We start from the raw sequence: 21,488 nt of genomic DNA, 5'->3' as shown, positions 1-21,488 counted from the left end.
TTGAATTCCATGTTTCTTCTAATGCCCTGGCATTTGTGCAAGTTGTTTGGATTTGCTAAGCTGATGACACGTGCCTTCTGCCTTCTGCCTGTCCCTATGGCTCTCTGGAAGTTACCTGCAGAGCGGTAGGCTGGCTGAGCCTGTGTGTAGCTAAGTCCTGCTGCGTGCTGGATGTTCTCTGCAAGGGAGTGCTCGTCTCTGCAGTCAGCTTTGTTGGTGTAGCTGCAAGAGAAGTGATTTTTGGTGAGTTCTCACAAACTGCAAATCATCGCCACTGGAAGTCAAGATTATGAGACCTGGCTGAATTCCAGCTGGAGCTGAGGCTGTTCTTGTTGGCTTCAATGGCAGTAGAATTAAACTGATAAGGAGAGTCTGGGCAAAGACAAAAGTCAGAGACAGCTTATGGCTCTATGCTCCAATGAGCAGAAGAAAAGGACCCAAAAGCTCCCTTTGTATGGACTGAATAACTAGATTTAGCTCACTGTCTTTTCTTCCAGGCCAAGAAGCAGAAAGAGCACATAAGGTGTACCCAAGTCATGGCTGGAGCATCCTGAATCTTGGCCAGAAGAGTTCTTGCCTCCGGCTGCTATTACTCAAGTAAGTCAGGAGAGGCCTTGCATTGCTCATACAGGCATCCTCAAATCTGAAGACCTTAGTCCTTACTTTCATAACAGATCTAAACAGCAAGTCTCATGGCTAGTCCTGATATTCATTTTCCAGTGTATGGATGGTTGCATTAGACCTTCTTTCTTGTACATTACCATTGCACTTCACTGTCAGTGAAACACATGTATTATCAATACCTCAACAATAACTATTCTATAACTTGGTTAAATGTAAAATAATGCAACAACCCAGGAAAGCCACTCACTTGCTGGGTCAGACTTGGGTGTGTGGGAAGATTTTGGTGAGCTCCTGGATGACACCGAGGGTGTCCGGCTAGCACTGAGGATTGAGGCACCAATATCAAGCGCATTAAAGTGCTGTTCAGGATCCAAGCTGGAGCCACTGTCCTAAAACAAACAAAATGTGAATAGCTATTGCATCTGTCAGGGGAAAAACATTTCAAAATGCATCTACCAATACTTGCAGACTCAATTCTTTGTCTGGCCTTTATAACTTGAGCAGAACTAATCCCAGGGAGGCTAACAGAAGACCAGGGCACCAGTGCCAATGTCCCTTCCAAGCAGCACCTACTTAATGTATTGTCCAATGAGCTGTTGCTGAGGTGAGCTTCAATGAACGTATCCAATTTAATTTAAAATTATTCAAGTGAACAATGAATACTGAACTTGTTAGGGAACCTACCCAGAAAGACAGCGCTGAAGTCTTCAGTGATGTTAGCATAGGAAAAAGTTGTGATTCCTACATGTATTCATGAAAAAAACTTTTCTCACTGTACCTTTAGTGCTGAGGACACAACCTCTGAGGACACTTCTTCCAAGCCCATCTCCTGTCTCCTCTCCACCCGCACATCTGCATAACTGAACGTAAAATACTGTGGATCAAAGTGGTGGTCATAAAATGTGCTTCAAGCAAATAGAGAAACGAATTACTGTAAAATCTTACAGGTAGTTTAAAAACTCACTTGCATCAGATGAAACTCCATAGCATTTGAAAGACTACGTTTTAATTTTCATTTCTTTCTCTACCTATCTTCTTGAAGTCAAGAAGTGGATTAAACAGGTGAGGTCAAGTTCACATCCTAAGGCTATTCTGTAATTTCACTGAAAAGCTTCCACACATCTCTTAAAAAGCAACACATAAGGATTTAAGGAATAGAATGGTTGAGGGATCTATCTGTTCCCTGTTTTTGCAGAAAATGGAAAAAATGTAGGAGTTATTCTACTCCTAAGCTTATGGACAACAAATGAAGCATAGCATACAGTAACACTTAGTCCAAATGTTTTTCTGCAATGAACATGTTTCATTCAGAGAGCTGAGGCTTCATTTTTGTTATACAGAAGACAGTTCTTGTTTCTAAGCACAAAAGTTTGCAGTTGTGAGGATGCCCATATCTTACTCTCCTTTATGTCTCACTCTTGATGGGAGTTTCCATACCTTACCACCATATGTGTGCACACAATGAACTCTGGCTTGGAGTTCCACTGGTGGTATGTGATATAGTAATGGGTCTGGAGCCAGATCCACTGCTGTCCTTTGGTCAGAAACCGATAGCAGCACGATTTCCCCTTGCCAAACTGCATCACTGTCAGGAGAAAGCAGACACAGCTAGTAGCGTAGTCACCAGTGTGAAAAGGTCATGAAAGCTGAGAAGTGGGACAAAGGTGTCCACAGCCCCACTGACTCCTAAGCATCTTTTGGGTTCCTTCTTCTGGCAATTTGAACAGCACATGCTTTAACAGGAAAACTAGCTTTAACACTAACACATTAATGTCTGCTACAACTTAAACATAACTCTCACTGGCTTATGTGCTGATCACACACTCCCTAATAAGGTGCCTGGGATTAGTTTCTAGCAGTAATCATCTGAAGACCTGTAGCAGTAAAATACTGGATAAAAATGCTTGTGGAGATGAGTTTTCTGTACAGATGGATGTTAGTGACTGTACAGAATGAAGTGAGTACAGGAGATAACATTGTGCAAACACAGAAATCATTTGAAACTGAAAGAAAATTCACAGATAGATAAGAATTTGAAGGGTAGTAAACTGTGTTGCATTATAGGCTTCAAAGATTCAAGGACAAAATTAATCTCTGCTTTTGTTCTAAGGGTTTCAAGGGGATCCCAAACATGCATGTATTTAACCTTTCTATATTTTAATGTCAACTTATAAAAACTAATTTTGGCTGGATATTTTCAGGCCGCCCAGAGGCAGTAAGACTGAGATGTTCCACTCAGATCTAAAACCAAATATTTGAAAAGGATTGCCTCCTTTTCTTCACTTCACAAAAGAGCTTTCCACTTAAATCTTAGTAGATTATATTCAAATAATCACAGGTAGCGCCAAATACATGGTGAGCAGCGTTGTGCTAAACAGTCTGCAAGAATTTTACAAAATACAATCTCCTCAGAGATTGCCTGAACTATTCCTGTATATTTTTGACTAATAAAGCAGGAGTCAAATCTGGCATGTTTTATCCATTCAGTGAGTCTCACTAACTGCTGCTTGGAATAGAGAAGGCGAAAATGCACTTCTCAGAGCTAGAGGAATTGGCCTCAATCACAGCTGATCAGCAATGATGCACCCAATCTGCTACAACTCCTACAGCAATGAAGCAAAGGTCTCATGGCTGTGTGCCTGTATACCTCTCCCTGTCTGAGTTTACATCTACCTTAACAGCAACCATATGTCACTGAAAAAGGTATCCTGATTAATTCACAGAAACTTGGGCTATGTGATACTTACAGTGTTCGTGGCACCTTGCAAGAAGCTCTAGGTCATCTATATGGTAATAGTCGTAGCCAGAAGTACCCAGCACTTCAAAAGGCAAGTATCCTATGATCGGCGGTGCTCTGCATTTGGGCACAACAGAAGTGAACCCATACAACCACAAAACAAACAGTAGTTCTGCATGTTGATGGGGATGTGCCAAAAGCCCAAAGAGCGGGCACGTTCAAAGGCCTGTGACAGCCCCTTCTTCTCAGGGAAAAAGTGCTTGTGCAAACTAGCTTGGTTTCTAAGGGGCCTTCATGTGAGGACCCGTGGTATGGGAGTCATAAGTCAGTGGGAACTACACATGCAAACACGGGCTGAATTTTGAGGGAATTATTTCCACAGTTATATAACAATTGTATATTTTTGCTGCGGGACATGCTTTGGTCCACTGATATTTGTAAAACAAACCAGAACAAGCTAATCACAAATGCAACATGAGAAACAGAGTGGTTTATTTTAGAAGGTAGATAAAAATAAATGCAGGATAGAATAGGAAACGTTAGCTTTTGTCTTAGCGGTAACTCTCCCATTCACGTGATTTAGATGTGAAACATAACACCTTTTGAGAGAACTGTGCTTAGGAAAATAGCAGTAAACAAACACAAAACACAGTCAGGATCGTTCTTCTTGTCACCTACCTGTGATCCAGGAATAAAAATTTCCATTCCAGACTGTGTCTTGACGTGAATTCCTCTAAAGGCTCTTCCACAATGCACATCTCCTGTATGGTGAAGAAAAACAACTTATTGAGACCTGCAGCTTCACACCTCTACATCTAGATTTGTAAGCTATAACTAATCAGCACAGAAAAGATTCATACACTCCCTGCTAGTTCCAAAGAGCAATCTATCACACTTGTTTCTGTGTCACTGAGCCCTTTCTCCTCACTGGGGTCATATCTGCCCCCAGTTCCTCTCACCCCATCTGATATCTTCATCACTCATCCATCCAAGGTGGATGTTGGCTTTGGTGGGTATTTGTCCCCCATTTCTGAGTGGGAAACAAGGCCTGGCTTCAAGCACAAAGGCATGGGATGATATCAGGAGTGAAAGTTTCTCCCGCAGGAGAGTCTCCATTGATGCTATTCAGGACAGCCTGTCTGTTGTCCCCTGATGTCCCCCTGCTTCTTGGTACTGTGTCCCACTGGACCGTGGGCTCAGCAACACCTTCCCATCATCTCCTCCACCACTCCTCTCTCTGCTGTTGCCCACAGGGACAGAAGTCTTTTGGGCCACCAACCCTCTTTGAGAGGAGAAGCTGTCATCAAGCATTCCTTTTATACTTATTAATGCCCAAGTAAGTGATTAAAGTTGTTGGCCACACAATGGCCAAAGGCTTTCATGCATAGCTTCAATTCCTCTCTTCCTCTCTCCACCTTACGCTCAGCTCCATGCTGATGCCAAGAATACACTCCACAGTTCAGGAGTTGCTCAGGTGCAACATGAGAACATTGTTATGTGAAACCAATGTGCTGATTCTGCTGTGCTCAGCCAGTCAGATAAACAGTTTTGCCTCCATCTGAGAGGAGGGAGCCAGGATCGGGGGTTATGTGACTCATCCAGGTGACCTGGGGAGATCAGCGTTTAGAATTTCCTGGGTGCTTTGGCAGCTGATGTCTCACAATCCCTGGGTCAATTGTCCTGATGTGCAGCCCATTTTGATTCTGTGTGCACTTTAACATTATGGTTACCCAACACTGAGGGAACTGCTTTCAGTGTGCTCAGAGAACCATGACTCTGTCATCTGCTCCTAGCATGACAACTGTGGTTAGATTAATGGGAGGTGTCCTCCTGCACCCAGCAGGGGCCCTACGTGCTGTCAGGGCCGTGAATCAGTCAGGAGAACCCTTGAGTCTCTGTGCAGTGACAGAGCCATGCCAGGGGGCAGTGATTTCATCCAGACCATGTCTCAGATGAGCTTTTTAACCTCTTAACCCCTGAGGACAGGACACCCGATGCAGCAGCTCACATTTGTTAATTAGGAAACCATGGTGTCAGGCATCAGGTTGTGCTGTCTTTTCTTTCCAGAAACAACCATTTTACTATGTAGATCTGGGAGGAGGTAAACTGGGAGCAGTGACCTGAAGACACCAAGGGACACAAAATGAGAACCATCTGTGCGCTGTCCCATTGGAGGTACAGAACTCAAACAGCGTATCTGTGAAGTGACGTTGCTGTTCCTCACACAACCAGGGCTCACAGTGCAAGAGGGGCAGAAGAGACACCACTTCTGCAGATCCTTACTCACCCTGATAATCCTCTTCACTGGATTTCTGTGCATGAAATGTGATAGCCATAATCCATTCAATTAGCAAAACTGAGAATTTCGCACACTACCATTTTGATAACTCCAGGAGAGTATGGGATCGAGGATATGCCCTTACCTTTAGAAACTGAGGCGTTGCCAAACGAACAGTAGCGACAAAGCAGACCTGCTTTCCTGGTGATGCTCTGTAAGCCCTGGGAACAGCCTCATCAAAGCCATTGCAGGTGGAGTTAGGCACTGGCAGGACAAAAAGTGGGACCCAGTGTCATGCTTCGTACCAGATCTGCTCTCCCAACATATTTTGCACACTTGAAGCATACTAGTATTAATTTTATTCACAGAAGTGCTCTAAAAGCTTTTTAAAGCTGATATGCCTATATATATTTGCAAGTCAGTCATGTTAGGCAGAAAGGCATCAGGGCTTAACTTCAAGTATGGATCTTAGAGGTTAATCCTGATAAAAATAAGGCCAAACCTTATCACAGAGCATAAACCAGCTTATGAAAAGAAACCCCGTACATCCAATTGCTCTTTTCACCACTCACAATGCAAATACATGCTGCAGCAAGCCTAGCGTGCACTAGTCCCATTTGGCAAGAGAGGTGGTGAAGGCAATGCTTCACGCTGTCAGTGAACAAACATGGAGGACCAATGCCAGCAGGGCTTCAACAAGCTAACAGAGCCTGCCTGGGATCCTCAGCTGATGAAGGATGAAGTTTTTGTTCCTGTTCTATTTCTGCTTGTGTTGAAGAAGTGCACGAGTACTCCGTATATGGCACTATCTGCCAGAACTGGGCATTTCTCATGGATCTGCATGTGTCTCCTAAACACTAGGCAGAAAGAAAAATGGTGTGATGCAGCTAGAGTATGCGTGTTTTTATCTGTCTCTCATGACTGTATGGTTTTTGTGTTGCTTTGCAGGCCTGTTAGTACATCCTGCCATAGAGATGTATTGCCAAAAGAATGTGTTGCCTTACACTTGCCCACAATCCCGTGTTAAAATGACATAACGCAAATTCGTCATCCAAGTTTGAGCTGTTTAGCGACGGTAATCCCACTCCCATGGGACTGTAATAAACTGTGTGTTAAGCTGCAGTGGGAACTGAACTTGCACTGTCCCCCTTGGAGTCAGATGGTCCCATCCAGCAGCCAGAGGTCACCAGTAGGAGTTAATCTAATGTTAATGGTGATTAATGCTAATATGGAACTCCACTTCCGTTATCCAACTTTACCCGCTCTCTTTTTTTTCTATATCCAACTTTATGAAATAGTTTGCTACAATTTATTCTGCATAGGGATAAGCACATTGGCTCCTGTGAAAATGAAGGGTTTTATATCTGTCTGGGGAGGAATTCAATAGCAAATTTTACTCTGGGATGTTTCTGCACTGGGCTTTAGTTCACTGCCGTAAATTGTAGAGGCTGAAGAAGTCTCAGCTTATTCATCAGATGTGCTTCTGGAACCCAGAAACCTATTGAAAACCTTAGCATAACAATACGCAGCTGATAACAAGGATAACAGGGTATAAGACAGTAAAGTAAGTACTCTGGGGAGAATTCACACCTGTGATTAACTGACTTAGACCACTGTATGCACAATGTATTGTGCCAAAAGGGAGAAGAAAGATTCCTCATCTGAGAAGGCAGCACAGATGTGAACATCCACAGAGACTGCAGCTCTCTTACAGAAGAGTCTTGAGGGCATGGCTGACTGGATATTAAGATAAAAAATATGGGCAAAATTCTCCTCCTTTCACCAGCAAAGCACACTCGCTCTGGGGACTTTCTAGGAATAAGAATTCCAGTTCTGCTCCTGGGGTTATGTGCATATAAGAGGGCTTCTACAGGATTACTAGCACAAGAGGTGGAAAAAAGAAGGAAGAGTTAAGAGCTGTTGGAAACAGGAGAAGCCTTAGTAAAGAGCTATTGGTTCTGCTCTGATGAGATTATTTCATGCAAGTCTGTTAATATTTGGAGTCAGTCCTGTTTGAAAATTAATGTTTAAAAATTAATGATATGGCTACAAACTCACATTAAGGACATTGTAAAGAAGTTACTTCCAAGCTTACTACCTAGTATGTCCTTCAAACTGAAGTCAATGGGCCAATTTCTCTCTACAATGGCCAAGTTCAATAGCAAATAGCCTGGGATCTAAGAAGAATAGAATAGAATAGAATAGAATAGAATAGAATAGAATAGAATAGAATAGAATAGAATAGAATAGAATAGAATAGAATAGAACAGAATAGCTCAGTTGGAAGGGACCTTCAAAGACCATTGAGTCCAACCTGACAACTTCACCAGAAGTTATTGAGGGCATTATCCAAATACTTCTCGAACACTGGCAGGCAGAGGACACCAACAACCTATCTAGGAAGCCTGTTGTAGCGTTTGAGCACCCTCACAATGAAAAAGATATTTCCTAATGCCCAGCTTTGTGCCATTCCCATCAGTTCTCAGGAGCAGAGCCTGATACTTCCCTCTGCTTCTCCTCCTCAGGGCACTGCAGGGAGCAGTGGGGTCAACTCTCAGCTTCCTTCTCTCCAAAACTGGACAGCCCATTGCCCTCAGCCTCTCCTCACAAAACATGCTTTCAGCCCTGCTACCAGCTTTGGAGCTCTCCTCTGGACACTTTCAAAGACATTACCATTCTTTCTATGTTGTAGAGCCTAGAACTGCACACTATATTCAAGGTGAAGCCACAGTGATGCTAAACACAGTGGGAGAATCACCTCTCTTGGCTAGCTGGCTATGCTGTGTTCAGTGGAACGCAAAACATAAGAAATAAAAATAAGATAAGCACAATCAGTCTCCAAAGTTAAGGTATAAAAAGTTAACCTAGTTATTGAAGCCATGGGCTTGCAAATGACTCCATTTCCAGGAGAACTGCTGAAGACGACTGAGTTGCGCCAAAGACAGCAGATGGCCCTTTTGATGTAAGTTGTTTGATGTAAATGGACACGAATCAGACATTCTATTCCCAGGAGAGAGCAGAATACATCCCTGAATGTGGCATTTACAAAATAGAATTATATTTCCAAGAAGTAAATGCAATCCTAAAAGGGTAATAATTGTCATATAATATAGCTGTACAGCATTTTTGCGATTTCATCACTGAGAATGTCAAACTTGGAGGCAGTGAGGGAAGGAGCTCAAGGAGATGAGGTAGAAATGGTCTGGCTGGATGTCAACCAGCCTACAAACTGATCTGTGCTGTCTCCATACAGAATTGTCTCTGACAAAGTCCAAAGCATCAAAAGCCTCCATGATGCAGGCACATAACCACCAACTTGAAATGTGAATCTCAATCTGAAAGTAACAACTACCATGACTAAAAGTAACAAATACATGCCACTTGTTTCTGGATTAGTTTCTGCCTGACTTATTTTGTTGTTATCTGTTCTTTCCACAGCTCTATCTGCACAGCCAATTTGCCTCTTCTCTTGCAGTTGGTCAGCAAATTCCAACTTTTTCTGTTTCACAGAATCATAGAATGGTTGGGGTTGGAAAAGTCCTTAAAGTTTCTGTTTCAACCCTCTGCCGTGGGCAGGACTGCCATCCACCAGGTCAGGCTGCACAGGGCCCCATCCAACCTGGCCTTGGGTACCTGTTGAGATCTGTGAAGTGTAATTTTAAAAAGAGATCTGTGCACACATTTTTAAAAGATATCCTGGTGTAATCTTTTAAACAGACATTTTAAAAATCATACTTTATAATTTGCAGGGTCCGTTGGAAAGAAAAACACACAGTGCCTTTAGGAGTTCAATAGTGAGCTCTTTGAGAGCACAACAGAAGGACAGTTTACATAGGATGAAGTCTAAGGCTGTGATGATATTTACACTTAGAAGTCTTGGAGTGCTTTTCTCAGAAGGTGTCTGATGAAAATTTGGAACAGGCAATAACCAGGTGGGGCCGGGTAACAGAGGGCACGTGTGTTTCACAATTAAATGATTTAGACAACATATCCTGAATAGGGAAATGTTTATTGGTTAGCTGACTGTGCTCCTTGACGTGAGTTCTAATAATTTTTGTGGTTACCTATCAGATCTGCTGCTAGAGCTACGACAATTTGTTTGCAGTGGAGGTATTAAATGACCTGCAAATATCATGTAAGAAGATAGAAATAAACTGAAATAAACTGATTTGCTTGTACACAGAATTTAAAAATAAAAGGACCAGGAACATTAAGGACAAGACGTTAAAAATAAGTAATATATAAAGCCCTTAGCTGCTACAGATAAAAAGATTTTTGCCCTCAGGGATTCAAATCATGCCACACAAAATGAATGAAAGCATGCTTTAAAAAAAAACAGATGACACATTATTCTGTTAATAATAGCACAGCCGCAGGTTGCTCGGTCATCTTATTTTAACTTGGGATGTTTAAAACATATTCTTTCTGTAAAAGCAAGCTTCTCATTTATGTCATTTTAAAGAAGAAATCCTTCTTTCCTATTTTGCAAGTAAATGCTAATGTTTAAAGAACCAGTTTTAGTGACTGCCAAACAAACTGAATGGTAATTTCTAAAAACATGAGCAAACAGACCAGCACAAAACCAAGAGTGTTTCATATAAATGAACTCAGACCACGGATAAACAGAACATTCAACAATTAATATATGTAATGAAGAACTCTAAAGTGCTAATGGCAAGCAAGGCTGCACTCAATAGCTTTGAGTGAACAACAATGACGGTCTCCATACATCACTGTCCATTTGGATCTGCTCTCTCCTTTTTCCTCCTCCTGCTCTTCATGCTGCCATCCTATGTGGATCCGAACCCCATGCAGACTGTTTAGGACATGAATTTTTTTGCTGATGTGTCCACAGAGAGCCTGTCATAAGCAATGTATGTTTCTAGCTGCAGCTTCTACCACTTTGTTCACAGTAAATAATAATATGTGGCTGTCAGTTCTCATCAAAACATTCATTTCGAGTTATTCTTGTTATCAGATGTTTCCACATATGCTTGTAGAGGCTCAAGATCAATGTGTCTTCTGTATAAATCTGTTTATTTCCTTCAAAATGGAATTCAGACTAAGTTAATCATTCTGGGAGTGTTTTGTTGTTTTTTTTTTTCTCCTCCCTGGCATAATCATTTCCTTGATGGTTATTGTTATCTCTAAGAGACACATCAGCTAACAGTGGAGCTATCTGCTATTATTAGCACCCAGTAACAAGATAATTCCTGAGTTTCCATATAATTGGGAACAAAGATGCAGAGTTTTAAATCCCACTATAATATTTAATTCTACTACTCGATTGTGAGCTCTTTCCACAAAACAGTTATCTGCTCCTTTAGGAGCAAAACCTCAGGCCTTTTGGCTACAAGGCCACATCTGCCCCTTTAAAGATGCTGGTGGTTCTTTTTGCTTTTGGTAAGCTATTTGGAAGGCAGATCTCAGGTTTTGTCCCTTTCAGAAGTGTTTAGGCAAGTATGTCACCTCAGGAATACAATAGCAAAGTCAATATTAGGTTACATGATTGTGAAAGATCTTCTGTATATAAACGAACAAACAATTTTTCACAGGGGGGATAAATCCGGCTCTCCTTATCTTTTATAATCGGAGTGAGCTATTAAGCGGCTTTGTAAAATAATTTATGCTCACTTAAATTGACATTTCATACTGGAAGATAAATATTTCCTTCAACTTTTTGGAGAATTGTCTTTATTTCTTTCCTCCCCTCTTAGCCCTCAGATCAAACTGGCAGGGAACCACTACACTACGCACTGGTTGGTAATGCTGACCTGAGTCTGCCCCATACCACATCCTGCCTGTCAACAGGGGCAGTGGTGGCACTCAGTTCCCCCCAGATATCTGATAGATTCAGCTCTCCAGGTTGCAGGAAAGGCCTCAGTTAGGTGAATGGAGATAATCCTGGGAGGGATGTGGCCCTGGGCACTCTGCTCTGGGTAGCCCTGCTGGGGTTGCAGGGGTTGGGCTAGAGGGACCCGGGGGGGGACCCTGCCAGCCTCAGCCAGCCTGTGAGTCTGAGATTTAAGCACTCAGAATACTGGAAGGCATTCTTCTTTGAAACAAAACAAAACAACAACAACAATAAACCAAACAAACAACCAAAAAATATCCTGTAATATTTTCTTCTGTGAGCAGCCAGGCCTTTCTCACCAAAGCTGATGGTACACAAGAGATGGAACACAACCCTCCTGTTCTGAGTGGCCCAGAGACTATCTCTCTAGGGACTCCTCAGTCTTCTTGTCAGGTTACAGCCCAGCTCTTCTCACTGAAGCTTAATTAATGATGATTATATAATCCTCCCAAATAGAAAATCAAATCTCTTGTATTTGATTTAGCACAGGCAGTGACTCATACAGTTGCTCAGCACAGCTTGCACTGCTGCTTGGCTGCTCTACCCCTCATGGCTGGACACAGCTAATTTGAGGGGGTGCACTCCTGTGCAGGCAGCTTGTGACACATCCCAGGTGCAGAAACAGCTGCCAAAACGCTGCAGTAGGTTATCACAGAGCACAAACCATGCCCAGAACTAGCTTAGGTGAATGCTGATGTGAATCTGGCTTGGGCTGGAGCAGCTCCTCTCGCTTCCAGCTATAGCTGCGCAGGGAGCTCTAGGGACAGTGATCTTCTGAAAGACTGAACACATGCCAGCAGCAGTGGGAATTTCACCGGCAGTTTCTGGGAGCTGCATGTGCATCCCCCTGCCCTGCACCATCTCTCTTCTGAGATGGGGGGAAAGCTACTCCTACACAAGCTCTGTGTAGGCTACATAAGGTCTGGATCCCCAGCAGCAATCCTGGTGACAAGTCGCCATGGTATAAATCAGGTATTTGTTCTGCTTTAGAAAAAAAATAAATCTCACTGGCATCTCAGTGTTATAGTAAAATGGCCTTCAAAGCTGAAGAGGGAATTAGCCCCACAGCTCCCAAAGAAGTTAGGGAGAGCAGCTAAGCCCCTAAGACTGTCTAAGTCTCAGTCCTTCAATTTAATCCATTCAAACCCATCCCTATATGATGTTCTCAGCCATAAGTCACAATGTGATTAACAGAGAAGGTACAAGGGAAGAGGGTTGAACTGTGAGACCCCAACACACATCACCCTCTTCCCATAAGTATTGCAGTTATGTTGGCAATGAAAAAAACAAGTCTGAGAGGTAGGTCATGTAAAAGGTTATGTAGAAGTAGGATAAATCTAGTGACGTTTCTGTTAAAGAGGCCAAAAATGCACCTACCCATACTTCAAAACACTCAACAAAGGTTGAGAAGAAGAGGTTAGGACTGTTGTTAGGACCATCCCTACCACAACACTAGGCCAGTGGGAATGGGGCATCTTAGTGTTCTGGGAAGACCCCATGCTGGGGCAGCAGGGCCATGCAGACAGAGAAGGCTCAGGAAATGCTCAGCAAATTGCAGAAAAACAAAGGTAAAATTTGGCATTGGACAGCTAAAGGGAGCAGCAAAAACTTGTATTTAGAGAAGAACATCCTGTATCCGTCTCCCATGCGTAAAAACATGCTCACACTTTTACTGCTGTGAAAAGCTACAGGGAAAAGCATTCTTGAATACATTCATAAGGAACATCTCCAGCTAATTAAGCTTAATTTGCAATTTCTGTCCTCCGCTACCTCATTTTTTTTTATCATAGCCTAGCCTCTGCAATGGGAAGAAGGAGCATCATCTCACAGATCAGGACAAGTGCCAGGCCCTCCCTCCTGACCAGAGTCCATCTGCAGCAGATTGGGGAGAAACTGGAAGAGGTGACATGAAGTGGAGAATTTAGAGAAAAGTGGCACATGGAAGAAAAAGCAGAAAATTGAAGCAGAAAGCTTGTGTCTTATTTCTGAGCTATAAGCTGGAGTCCTTGCAAAATACTTCTGTATGTTCTGAAATCAATATGCTCGCATTTAGTCTGTGTGCATTAAGCTAGGGGAGATATCTGGAGCAGCAGAAAAATGCAAGTTGCATCTTTCTTCTGAGAAATAGCCACTGATCCAAATGCAGGGATGTGAAATCTCTAACTGAGAAGAGGACAATGTTAAAGTCACATGAAAATAAAAGGCTGAGAATCCTTGAGAAAATGGATCAGAAATTCCCCCGGTAGAAATGTATCCTTATGAGTCAGCACCTGAAATCCGGTTTCTGCTCTAGAAAACAGAACAGCTTGGTGTGTGCGTCTGCCACGCGGCCGCATTTCTCTCCATTCAAACTAGAAAGCATACAGGCGGTTGCATTTTTATACAAATACAGCCCCAAACCGTATGGCACCAAGTAAGAAATACATGCCTTCATGCTGCACGTAGGTTTCTATTCTAGTCATGTGGCTCAAGACCAGAAAGTTAAATGGGGACAGGGACATTTCTTCACAGTGTGGTGTGCGGTTTCTGGAAAGCACAGTGGGGAATTTTTGCTGAGGATGACCTATTTGGAGCAATACCAGCAACTTTTGAAATGCCACTCCAGAGTTCAATCAGACAAGTAACTACAGCGAACTCGAGCACGCAGGAGAGGGGAAAGCGATATAAAAAAAATAATTCATTTCTGACACTAAGAACTGTGGAGCAATCTGTTTGTTAGGGAGCACGTGAGCTAGAAATCTGCCTCTTGTCCCTTGAAAGATGGCTTCCTAAGGATGACCATGCCACAGTGCGGGCTGTGCCAAGTGCATTTCTCTCCCCGTGCTGTGGCATCAGGCTCTGTGGTGCTGGGTAGGAGTGGGAAATGGCAGCCTAAGGGGAGGCCTTAGGGTACTGCAGTGTTGCCCTTCCCCACAATGGCTCTGTGGGGATGAGAGGGCAAATCTGATAGGCTATTGCCTCTGGCACAGGCTGGGATGCGTGTTCCACATAAGCCAGTAGATAGGGTGGCATTCCTTTTGTGTATCTAATGGGTACAGCTGTAACTCGCAGTACTGCAGAGTACAGCCCAACCCTCCTCTGAAGCTGGCGGTATTTGCAAATTTGCCCAGTGTCCAAAGCAAACAAAGGGCATAAACAACAGGAACTGACAATTTTGGCCATTTCTCATTCAGCTTTTGCAAATCAGCTGTTAGATCCACACGAAGCGAAATCTGCCCCACAACATTACAAAAAGCCCGTGCAGTAGAAGCCTGTGTTTTTCAATGGAGCAATACTTACAGACCATTTTACATAGCTAAAGTAACATTTATACAATGATTAAAGCTTACCATTGCTGTAAGACCGAAAATTTCCTACAAATTTTATGTATTCATATGTTGGAAATTCCTTTGGGTTCAAACTTCCTCTCAGAAGATGACAATAAAACTCTAGTTCATTGTCAGCTGGATTGTTAAAAGAAGAAGAAGAAATAAATAAATATACTATTTTAGCTAAACACAACCCCAGTCTTGCAGCACAAGAGCAGTGTGTTACCACTCGGAGTCCTACACATCAAGAAGCAATAAGTGGCAGGGCCAAAGCCCCTGCAAGAGCTCTGGGTGCAATTGACCTATGTGGGCCTCTTCTCTTCCACCATCTTCACCATAGCACTGACAAAACACTGGCATATTGAGGTAGAGAATTGGATCCTACAGCTATGACTTTGTTTTCTGTTTAGGTTTTTCATGAGTCACAGCTGTTTTACATCTTGTGTTGCAAAACTATGCCTAATTATTTCAAAAAATCTATTAAATTAACTTCAGCATATTAACTATGAGCTGCAAGATTTATGTATGCAGTAAATTAAGCAGCTGTACATCTCACATTATTGTGTGCTTTCTGCTTTCCTTCATCTTACCTCCTAGAGTGAATAAGGTTGAGGCAAATAAAAGGATTTTTAAAAAAAATAAATTCAATTTGAAAAAGAATTATGATGATTTTACAGCTACTTTTCAACTATAATGCAAAACGAAGGTATGCACCGCTAGCATATCTCTGAACAGCATCTTATTTTAATGGGCTGAAATATCAATTAAGATGTGATTTGTCTCAGGCAAACTGTTACCACTGGCTAACCTATTTTCCTCAGCTGTCTCAAAAGATGCTATATTTAATAATTAACACAACTGCAAGTACTTTGCCTATAAAATAAATGCAATGAGTTTAATTTAAAAATAGTACCAAAGGGTTATGCCAGGTGGCAAGATCTCTTTGAAATGCTATGAACGTAAGTTTTATAATGCATGCCTCATAAAAAAAACCTCCTTCTGTGAGAAGTTTTTTATCCTACCCATGCTTTTTGATTTACTGAGAAAGATAAAATAAAACTTACTTTTTAGGTAATCCGATGAGGCAGAATCTGTCATAAGCATACAGGAAGATAACATCTTATAAATTTCTGAATGTTCTTGTTCTGGGAGGAAATTTAACAAATTCTGATCCAAGACATCACACTGCAAAAACAAACCAACAGAAATATTGATATTAAACAGCAATGTCACAACAAGCATCACCATGACATTCACATTGCATGATGAATCCTTCTTCCAGGAGATGTTCTGCCATGGACATCACTTTGTAGCACTGTCAGTCCCCTAGGATGGGGAACTGGTGGCCAAGAAGGCCAATGGCATCCTGGATGGTAGCAGAAATAGTGTGGCCAGCAGGAGCAGGGAGGTAATTGTTACTCTGTACTCAGCACTGTTGAGGCCTCACCTCAATGCTTTGTTCAGTTTTGGACCCCTCACTACAAGAAAGACATCAAGATCGTGGAGCAAGTCCAGAGAAAGGCAATGAAGCTGTGATGTGTCTGGCCTGTGCACAAGCCTGATGAAGAGCAGCTGAAGGAACTGGGGTTATTCAGTGTGGAAAAAGGGAAGCTCAGAGGAGACCTTATCACTCTCTACGATGACCTGAAGGGAGGCTGTGGAAAGGTGGGGGTGAGCCTCTTCTCCTGCAGAGTTAGAAACAAGATGAGAGGCAATGGCCTTAAGTTGCACGAGGGGAGATTCAGGTTGGACATTAGGAAGAATTTCTTCTCAGAAAGAGTGGTGAGGAAGTGGCACAGGCTGCCCAGGGAACTGGTGGAGTCACCATCCCTGGAAGTGTTCAAGAACCGTGTGGATGTGGCACTGAGGGACATGAGTGGGCATAAGATGACAGACTTAGATGATCCTGGTCTTTTTCAGCCTTAACGATTTCATGAATTCACGGTGCCACCAGCACAAGCCCTCTGGAACTGAATGCCCAGGTGTTTCCAGCCTCGTGGCCAGCGGGAAGGAACTCAAAATGCATCCAACTGTGATGAGTGAGAGCTATTCACTGGTACAGGGACTGGGGAACAGAAAGACAGAACCATTTCTGTACAAGGCCATGACCGGCCCATGGTGGATAAGACAAGAGTATGTCACAAGGTTGCCAAGAAAAAAATCTCCCTGTATTCAGTGAAGTGACCAACATAGTGCCTGACAAGCCTACCTGAAAGGATGTTGTGAGATAAAGTAACCCTCTAATGGCATTAACTTGCATTCATCTCACTAGAGACTACCTAGGGCCGAGCTGACGTACTGACACAGCTCCATTGTATCATCAGAGCAGCTACTAGCAGACTGCACATTTGTGCTGAAAATGTGTTAGCCCTGTACGAGACTGGCAAGTTATTAATCAGCACCATTTATTCATATATTTACTTAAGATTATGCTTTGGTTTCCCTCCGCTTTCTACCCAGGCCTGCTCTTCTCTACGTAATTCCTATTTGGGGTAGGGAAATGCAGTGAACATACTTTGAAAATTAGAGTGGGACAGTTTGTACCCTTATCTTGATGCAATAATATATTAATTTATTCAATCACAAGTATTTATTAAGTGTGCTTGCTACTTGAATACTCCTTTTGTGAAGAATACTTGAAAATTATTTTTGTGACTTCAATATGTACCTCTTCAATACAGAACCCACTGATATTGCATGTGATACAGTTATATATAAATATCCACATTATAGTCACACAAAATATTTTACATTGTTCACATAATTTTGAGAATATGAAGACCAAAGAAGGGAAACCGCTGTGCTGAGTGCAGTTCAAGGCTTACAGCACAGTCTTGGAAAAGTAATTTTCCTTCCCAATCCTTTTCTACCTGTAAATGGTAGATAATGATGCTTATCTACCAGTCTCACACAGGTGTCATGAGGGTTAATTACTCTCTCATCCACTCAGCAGTAGCTGCAGGAGGGCTGGAAGGACCTGCTCACTGCTAAATGCAGGCCATCTCCGCACCTGATGTCAGCTCTCACTGCTCCTCACATTCACTACTGCTTTGTTGGTGACCTTGGGATGCACTTTCAGAGGTGCCCAGTGCCAAGACAAGAGGCCGTGGGCACAAACTGGAACACGGGAGGTTCTTTCTGAACACCAGGAGCACTTCTGTGCTGTGTGGGTGACAGAGGACTGGCACAGGCTTTCTGGAGGCTGTGCGGTCTCCTCCTTGGGGATCTCCAAGGCCCTGGGCACCCTGCTCTGGGTGGCTCTGCTGGAGATGTGTTGGGCCAGAGAGACCCAGGGGACCCTGCCAGCAACAGCCAGTCTGTGGTTCTGTGCTGCCTTTTGTCTCCATATTACGATCAAGTGCTGCAGTATCCCTTCTGTTTAGAGATAGAACAGAACAGATAGAATCTACTTCACGTATTTTACAGCTTTTGCTATTGAAAGAGGTCAGGAACACCTGTGGAGAAATGCACAGAACAACTTCTGGATCTCATCCAACTCAGGAATACAATAGTATTCTTGAATCAATATGCCAACCAGGAACCTATTGACAGGCCAAAAATAAAGAGATGAGTAAATATACCAGTCTCACTGGAGCTGTAGGAAATGTCATGCAAGCTCCTTCTGTACCAGACCTGGAGAGCAGCCACCTGGTACCATGACAAATAGGTGAAAGGTGAGGGGAACAAAATGTAATCACCACTGACAAAAACGCATACGGTGGAAGGGAAAGTTTGCAGCTTTGCCCAATTGCTCTGCAGTGAGCAGCTCTGTAAGCCCTGATGTTTAACTAGCACCCACCACTGCCCTTGGTCAGTGAGCAGGTGCAGCACTTTTTGCCTAAGTCCAGTAGAAAGAAAGCAGAGTTTCCTCCTGTGGGTTGGAAACTGGCATTCTGCCATCTGCATTTAGCTGTTTCGTGAAGCAAAGCTGATAAGAAGAAGCAGGGGCGACCCTCTTCCCAAGGCCAGCATGGTTTCAGGGGTGTAGTGTATCAGCTGATGCTAAACGCTTTGAGTTGTGACCAGATTTACAGTAGTTCATTTCACTTTAACTACAGCCAGTCTAACCACATTAGCTAAACCTTTCTTCACATCAGCCAACCCTGGGAGAAGTCTCCAAATCTTGCAATAATAGACTATTTAGAATTACCACAGAGGCAGCTGGTGTCTGAAAACGCTCCATGAAACTTAGGGAAGCTGAATAAAAGAGAATTGGATATATTTACTCTCAGCACCAGAGTCTTCCATGATTTTAATGAAAAAAAATACATCAGATTTGTGGATAGGGGCCCTCAGAGAGCCCTGCTTTGTGCTCTGCCCAATTGTGCCTTCCTTTCTGTGCTCAAAGCAGCAGATTTACACAGTATCTTCTTTTTCCCCTGCACTCACAGAGGAGGAAGAATTGGTATGGTGTCCCTCCAACAGTGACTGAATGTAGCTTACCAGTAGATCCTGGCTGTTAACAAAGTAAGTAATGTAGATTTTCCTGATAGTGCTCTGATTAGTTTTAGAACTTCAGAACACGAATAGAAAGGACAGCTGAAATTTCCCATGAGCCGCACAGTGAACGTGGGCACATGATTTGCGCACCTCGGGCTGGTCGAAGCCAGCTTGCAAAACATACTGCATGGGTACAGACTGATGGGGCAGGGTTTGCCACTATTGCTCTGTCAGCCCTGAGGTCTGTGGGACTTCTGCTGTTGCCTTCAGGCTGGTTCCCAACCCTGGCTGCAGTGAGCTGCTTTGATGGGAGCAGTTATGGAGGTAGCTTGCTTGTTTTTGGCAAGGGCCTGACATCAGTGGTCCTCCTGAAAAGATAATTATCTGCAGCAGATCTACCATGTCCAGGAAGATCAGTGTTTGCAAGGACAGGGCTGCCCCCCACCAGCTCAGGCTGCCCAGGGCCCCATCCAACCCGGCCTCAAGCACCTCCAGGGATGGGGTACCACAGCTTCTCTGGGCAGCTGTGCCAGCGCCTCATCACCCTTTAATTAGGTAATTTCTTCCTAAAATCTAACATAAATCTCCTCCTTTTATTTCAAAACCATTCCTCCTTTGTCCTATCACTATCAGATAGCGTAAAAAGTCATTCTTCCTTCTATTTATACGTTCCCTTCAAGTACTGGAAGGCTGCAGTGATGTCTCCCAGGAGCCTTCTCTCCTCCAAGCTGAACAAGCCCACTTTCCTCAACCTTTCCTCACAATAGACGTGCTCCAGCCCTCTGATCATCTTCGTGGCCCTCGTCTGGACCTGCTCCAAGAGCTCCACATAAATCAGTAAGCGTATGAAAACACAGGAGTTTGCATGCAGGACAGCTTTCTCTCTGCCTTTGATTTGAAGACAAATGTCAGAAAATAGTCAACCACTGGGTTCTCAACTGTTTACGATTAAAGAAAACTGGAGTAGATAGATTCAGTTCAATCTGTTGTTGCGTAGCAATATTCTTGCATTTACCAGGAGCTGCCGCCTTTCATCAAGTTCCTTTCGCCTCAGAAGAAAATAATTTTTGTTTGTACTACAGGAAGGTAGTGTGTGTGAAATACATTTGGCTGGGTGGAAAACAGCACGTATTTGGTGAAAAAGTAAACGAGAGAAAAATAATTGTAATTTTCTGAAGAACATGGGAACGGTGGCAGTGAAATAATGATTTGGCAGGTATTGTTTTCTCCTGGGCACACATTTATTTGAGACTGAGCTACTAAAAATGAGTGTTTGGATTAATACTTCATTACTGCACCATTCCTCCCAGAGCAGCCTTAGCAACAGGAGCAGAGTCCAGCGCAGCCACTCTCTACTGCATTCACAGCAACATCTCCACAAGCAGCTCAAGTAGGGGAGCAGTTGCCAGCTACCTCCTGCCCCTCTGAGTGCAGTGGGGTTTATGTCTTTTACCTCCGTGGAGCAGAATAAGGCCCTTAGCAAGCTCCTTGCTGGGCTGAACTAGCTTAGAAATCAGAGATGGAAAAGATCAGCCAGGTCAACCCATCCCTCCCTTGGCCAGAGGATTCCCACAGAGCTTTTTCCATTCAAACCCAAGTGCCTCATAGCAACAAAAACTTGAAGTGCATGAATCATGCTGAGAGGGAGCAAAGGAGATCGACAGCAACAACTGGCATAACGTAGGGACAAAAACTCTCCCTGCGTTTGCATGAAAACATCCCCTCACCCCATCTCCCACCCTCCTGTGTCTGTTTTTAACACGGCAGGGCCCAATCCTATGGTTTTTAGTAGAAAAAAGCTTGTGCCAGAGTTACTCACTGGTAAATGCCCTAGAAGAGGTGTGATGCTGTCAGACACGTAGATGATGCTCCCACCTGTGGTTACTGCTATGATGAAGCCGTCCAATGCCTAAGGAAAACATGCAAGTGGAGAGTGCTTTAGTAGGGAAGGGGGGAGTAAACAGCATGTCTCACTGCATGTTGATCAAAACCATTTTACTTCAGCACCGTATTGTTGTTGAGTCGTAGAAACGTTATCTCACGCTGCAGAACAGTAATTCTCTGATTTTACAGTCTGATTTAACTTTTACAACACTCTTTGTAGTCTAGCAAAACCTACTATTGAAGCAACAAAGGGCTCACAGGAATATTTCATGTCTCAGTTTTTAAATTAATCACACATTTTAATAATGCAAAATGACTAAGACTGGATCCCTTGGAAGTTATTAAAATGAAAATTTGAGCTCT

At 43.2% G+C, this 21,488-nt stretch overlaps 2 protein-coding genes across 8 annotated transcripts in view; both read right to left on the bottom strand.

The window, feature by feature from the left end:
- Window positions 1-21,488, bottom strand: part of RPL31 (ribosomal protein L31) — a 288,373-nt gene that overhangs the window by 24,495 nt on the left and 242,390 nt on the right. The window lies entirely within an intron of this gene.
- NPAS2 (neuronal PAS domain protein 2) overlaps window positions 1-21,488 on the bottom strand; it is a 97,276-nt gene that overhangs the window by 16,738 nt on the left and 59,050 nt on the right. For all 6 annotated transcript variants that reach the window (XM_048961661.1, XM_048961710.1, XM_048961681.1 and 3 more), the window contains 10 exons: window positions 21,061-21,150; window positions 15,866-15,986; window positions 14,823-14,936; window positions 5,785-5,903; window positions 4,040-4,122; window positions 3,372-3,478; window positions 2,062-2,209; window positions 1,403-1,484; window positions 872-1,013; window positions 116-222 (listed from right to left, as the gene is read on the bottom strand). In XM_048961661.1, the coding sequence (XP_048817618.1) occupies window positions 116-222; window positions 872-1,013; window positions 1,403-1,484; window positions 2,062-2,209; window positions 3,372-3,478; window positions 4,040-4,122; window positions 5,785-5,903; window positions 14,823-14,936; window positions 15,866-15,986; window positions 21,061-21,150 (1,113 nt within the window). The remainder of the gene's footprint in view (window positions 1-115; window positions 223-871; window positions 1,014-1,402; window positions 1,485-2,061; window positions 2,210-3,371; window positions 3,479-4,039; window positions 4,123-5,784; window positions 5,904-14,822; window positions 14,937-15,865; window positions 15,987-21,060; window positions 21,151-21,488) is intronic.

The sequence above is a fragment of the Lagopus muta genome, chromosome 1 (genome assembly GCF_023343835.1).
Source record: "Lagopus muta isolate bLagMut1 chromosome 1, bLagMut1 primary, whole genome shotgun sequence".
NCBI classification, from domain to species: Eukaryota; Metazoa; Chordata; class Aves; order Galliformes; family Phasianidae; genus Lagopus; species Lagopus muta.
The sequence above is the reverse complement of the archived record's forward strand: the minus strand, read 5'-3'. Positions and strand labels throughout refer to the sequence as shown.